Genomic DNA, 5,537 nt, shown 5'->3' with positions numbered 1-5,537 from the left:
TTTTTTTTTTTTTGGATTGTTGATCACACCTTTATCTTGCTTAATATGTATCAGGATTCACAAAAATACCTATATCCTTCTGATGTATTGTTTTAGGATACGATCTCAGTAATCAGGCAGTGAATTTTCTATAGATTTGTAGGAAATCTAGGACAAGACACATATTGTTGGCATGCTGTATACTTCAGAATGCTTAGTTTATTAGTCAACAAAGGAGTCATATCTTTTTGTCGCTAATGTCCTCAAAACAATCCCAGCCAATCTTACTGCTAAAATTGTATTTTATTATTTTATTTTTATTTTTTACTTTGTAAGCAAAGACAATATATATCTTATATAGTATAAGGTTTTCTATCTCTGAACTAAAGACAAACTACATGTTATATCCAGTTCAGATATGCAGCCAGTAACTGAAATAGGAAAATCAATGTAGCTTTTCAATTTCCAGTGGAGCACACTGAACCAATACAAACTTTTTCTTGCCCAGAACATCATGATTAGTCATTGTTAAACTGCTAGGAAATGCTGTGTGACATTATTAGCTAGAGTCAGTATGTATGTAATCATGTTTTAAGGAATTAACTCACAGTATATCTAGCTACAAATAAAGCTAGTATACTGTCCTACAAATTTTTCTAAAAACTAATCTGTAGTTCTAAAAACTTAATGTCACTCTTATTTTCCCTTACCTTTTTTTTTTTTAAGGTACCTGAAATGCTGCACAATGATGCTAGTGACCACGGATGTAGCCGCTGGGGATATTTCTTTTTACAGAATGCTGGGATGCTTTTGGGTTTTGGAATTATGTTACTTATTTCCATATTTGAACATAAAATCGTGTTTCGTATAAATTTCTAGTTATGGTTTAAATGCTAGAGTAGCTTAAAAAGTTGTCATAGTTTGAATAGCTCATAGGGAGATGAGTTTGTATGCTGTACTATGCAGCATTTAAAGTTAGTGGGTTTTGTGATTTTTGTATTGAATATTGCCGTCTGTTACAAAGTCAATTAAAGGTACGTTTTAATATTTAAGTTATTCTATCTTGGAGATAAAATCTATATGTGCAATTCACTGGTATTACCATTTTATTATGTAAACAAGAGATTTGGCATGACGTGTTCTGTATATTTCAGGAAAAAATGTCTTTAATGCTTTTTCAAGAACTAACACAGTAATTCCTATACTGGATTTTAGGTCTCTGAGGAACTGCTGGTGTTTAGGAATAAGAGTATGCATGAAGCCTAAAATACCAAGAAAGCTTATACTGAATTTAAGCAAAGAAATAAGGGGGAAAAAAGAAGAATCTGAGAATTGTGGAGGCATAGATTCTTATAAAAATCACAAAATTTGTTGTAAATTAGAGGGGATAAATTTAGAATTAAGTATAAAAAGGCAGAATTAGTATGGAGTATATTCATTAAACATTTTTGTCAGGATTATTTCCCATAAAAACATAGTGAGCACTTTCCATATACTAATTTAGTTGTACATTTAACTTTGTATAATACAGAAATCTAAATATATTTAATGAATTCAAGCAACATATCACTTGACCAAGAAATTGGAATTTAAAAATGTTTGTGCGGGTATATACCAGATGAGTACAGTGAGTAGTTTTATGTATCACCAGACTGGGTTATTGCCAAGTTATATATCACCAAAAGCTGTCTGATTGGGTATTCTGGTTACCTGGTTTACAAAAGTATCAGAGTAGTAAAACTTTGATATATATGAGGATATTAAAACCATACTGAGTATCATTTGACTTCGATTCAGAAAGTACTTTGGTATCTCTCAGTGCTTCAGTGCTATCATTGTGAGCAATTGTCTTTTATATACAGTACTGTAGCCATACTAGGCCTGTCTGTGGGATTCTCTAGATGTTTCTTTTTTACACAATAAATTCCTTATATCAGCTTGATGTCAGACGTCTGGTTTTCTTTTCTTTTAAAAAAAATTTTTTTACCATCAGAACCATTTTTAACTGTAGAGTTCAGTAGTTTTAAGTATATTCATGTTGTGCAATGAATCTGCAGAACTTTTTCATCCTGCAACACTGAAACTCTATACCCACTCAACAGCAACTCCCCATTTTCCCTAAGCCCCTGGTAACCACCATTCTACTTTCTGTTCCTAAAAAATCGAGCTATCTGATTTTTTAAATTATAATTTGGATTGTAGTATACTGATCAATTCATTTATATTATCGTATTAAGTGGCCTTATTCAATTTTTAAATTGTTTATCACAAAGGGTACTTCAAAAAATATTGGTCCAGTTTGTTCTCGGGTGTCTTTTTTTTTTTTTTTTCCTAAACAACTGGGCCTAAAACTGTAGAAGAATCATTATTAATACTCTACAGTCTCAAGAGAGTCAATGTTTTAATTTAAGATCTTTACGATGGAGAGCTTGTGATGAGACTCAATGCCTGAGAGAGACTCCAGGTATTATTATTTATAGGTCCTGGGAAGTACCTGGCACATCTGGAGGCCACACACATGAAGGTCAGGAAATGCAGGCAGGGAAAGAGAGGGACCTGTGGGCCAGTGCCTTTATTGGGTCCAGGGCATTATTCAAACAAGTTTCCCATGAGGAGTTTCAATTAGGTTGAAAGCAAGCAGGCATCAGTTCCAGGGGACCACTCTGTGACTGAGAGGTGGTCACTGTGACATATCCACACAGCCCATGTGAGGGTCAACGAGGCCAGTCAGGCAAGCTGCATCTAGCTGTCCCATAGCAAAGTGGTTGACAGTGAGCAGCTGTATAAGGCAGCCATCTGGATGGACCACACTGGGGAACTGGGAGACATAGAACTGGAAACTGTCAAGGGTGACTGAGCTCTGCTTCTGTATGGGAAAGTCCAACTTATATTCACAATGACTGCCAAGGCCACATAAAATTATAAGCATTTGCTACAGTCAGTAACAAGAGGACAACACCACCCCTCCTTCATCTAGGGCTTACTGAGAGACCACGTCACCAGCATTTCTGTTTCTCAGACCAAGCGAAGGGGATGGGTATCAGAATTACCTGGTTGGGGATGCCTACATGGATGAAATTAAGCATCCCCTTTGGTTGAATAGATTACTCTGCTTCAGAAACTCACAGACCTACCACAGTGCCACTGCTAGATCAGTGCAAGGTGAGGAAGTTCTTGTAACAACTGAAAATGCACCTCTAGGAGTGTGGTGAGCACAGTTGTCCCTTCTTTCACAGGGATTCTGAAGGTAGAAGGTGTGCTGGACCAGCCCACAGAAACAGGATGAAATAGGAACTACGGTTCCCACTCCAGCTGGAACCTGTTAACGGGTATGTGGAAGATTCAAATAGTCCCCATCACTCTCTGTCAGAGGATGGAGATGAGAGGAAAATGCCAGAGCTGTAGAATATGGACCAAAGGCTGATTTTTGGGAGGGAACAAAACTTGTCAGACTGGCAAAAAAAAAAAGTCACAAATAGAAATATCTTCAATGAAAGGGGAGATATAAATAGAGTAGATTCGAGCAATTGTAAAAATCAGCCCACATATTTGAGAACTTTTTGATATGGATTAATTTTCTGGGAAAATACAAAATGTTCACTCAAGAAAAAAAATATGATCACCACATCAAAATTCTCCCCTTCTCCGCCCCAAACATAGGCCCAGTTTACAGTGTTTTACCAAAACTTCAAGACATAAATCCCTCATTTGTCCAAATAGTTTCCGGGATTTAAAAGAGAAAGCTCATGTTAATTGAGGTTTAACTTTGTAGTGTAACTTTGATACCAAAACCATGTTAGGAAAGGCAATTTGCCTTGGACCCTAAGAGTCCCTGCACTTTCGTGCTGGATATGTCAAGAATGCAAGGCCCTGATCACTCTTTGCCTTGGCCAGTTATCAGTGAGCAACCTTGAAGGATGAGGTTCTGGCTGGGCACGGTGGCTCACACCTGTAATGCCAACAATTTGGGAGGCCGAGGCGGATGGATCATGATGTCGGGAGATCGAGACCATCCTGGCCAACATGGTGAAATCATGGTCTCTACTAAAAATACAAAAATGAGCTAGGCGTGATGGTGCATGCCTGTAATCCCAGCTATTCAGGAGGCTGAGGCAGGAGAATCGCTTGAACCAGGGAGTCAGAGATTGCAGTGAGCTGAGATGGCGCCACTGCACTCCAGCCTGGTGACAGAGCAAGACTACGTCTCAAAAAAAAAACCAAAACAAGCCAAAAAAAAAAGAAAAAAAGAGGTTCTGAGGCAAAGGGCAGGTGTTGTATAATATAAAGGAAGTAGATTCCCCAAGCCCAGTGACCTTCAACTGCTAAATGCCACCTAAACTCACTGCATGTGCAGCCCCTCTCTGGAACTTTTCACTTTGCTCCTGTGGGATTCAGGGGTCAAGGGGAACTGATGTAAACTTTATTGCTGTGAGCCATAAAGTTCTTTTTCGGTGACCCAGGAGTGTCACATCTTCCAGCATCCATGAAACAGTAACAGGCTGACTTGTAATTGTAAGGTGGGTAAATTTCAGAGCTGGACAAAACCTCATAGGAAAAGCAGAAATTCATATAGATAAAAGAATCCTAGATAAAATAGCAAATCAAGCTCAACAGTATATAATATGATTAAGTAAGGTGATCCCAAGGAATACAAGGAATGGCTCAACATCAGAAAACCTAGTACCATCATATACCATGTTAACAGATTAAAGAGAAAAATCACAAATTTAATAAAATATTCAGGATTAAAGAAAAACATTTCAGCATACAAAAATAGAAGAAAATGTTTACAATTCGGAAAGTCTACTGAAAACTTGCCTTTTTCCTCAATACTCCCATCCTGTGAAGTCAAGGGTTTAAGAATGAGCAGCAGAGGGGGGTGAAAATGTGCAGAGAGGAAGGAACTACTGGTAGACCAGAAAGATAAACTATAATACAACTCATGGATGGAGCTTGACTTTCTCAGCTTGTCTGCTTACCTATAAAATACTATGAAAATTGAAGTAGCAAATTGCTGCAATTCCATAGCTATCATCGTAAGCACTGAGTCACTAATGGCTACAATTATTTTTTTTCCTTTTTAAAAAATTGCGGTGAAATGCAAATAACATAAAATGTACCATTTTAGCAATTTGTAGGTATACAGGTCAGTGACATTAAGTACATTCACGTTGTTGTACAATCATTACCATTCATCTCCAGAACTTTTTCATCATCCCAAATTGAAACTCTGTAGCCATTAAATAGTAATTCCCCATTCCTCCCTGACAGAAAGCAGGACAGTGGTCCCAACCCCTAGTAACCACTGTCTTACTTTCTTCTCCTCTACGTACTGGAGTATTCCAGATAGGTCAAGTAAGTGAGGTCGTACCATATTTCTCCTTTTTTGCCTGCCTTATTTATCTGTGCATAATGTCTTAAAGGTCTATCCATGTTATGACATGTGTCAGAATTTTTATTCCCTTTTGAGGCTGAAAATGAATGGTATTAGAGTTCTCCAGAGAGACAGAACCAATAGGAGATAGAAAGATAGGTAGATAGAGAGAGAGAGAGAGATT

At 37.5% G+C, this 5,537-nt stretch overlaps 1 protein-coding gene across 1 annotated transcript in view; it reads left to right on the top strand.

Annotated features, from left to right (window-relative positions):
- Window positions 1-1,921, top strand: part of SLC39A6 (solute carrier family 39 (zinc transporter), member 6) — a 34,380-nt gene extending 32,459 nt beyond the window's left edge. Inside the window, 2 exon segments of the mRNA XM_011974440.1 lie at window positions 454-506; window positions 590-1,921. Coding sequence (XP_011829830.1) covers window positions 454-506; window positions 590-858 — 322 coding nt within the window. The 3' untranslated portion in view covers window positions 859-1,921.
- Window positions 1,922-5,537: the final 3,616 nt, after the last annotated feature.

This window comes from Mandrillus leucophaeus, unplaced genomic scaffold, assembly GCF_000951045.1.
Source record: "Mandrillus leucophaeus isolate KB7577 unplaced genomic scaffold, Mleu.le_1.0 Scaffold145, whole genome shotgun sequence".
Classification (NCBI taxonomy): Eukaryota; Metazoa; Chordata; class Mammalia; order Primates; family Cercopithecidae; genus Mandrillus; species Mandrillus leucophaeus.
Note: the sequence above shows the minus strand (reverse complement) of the source record. Positions and strands in the feature narration are given on the sequence as shown.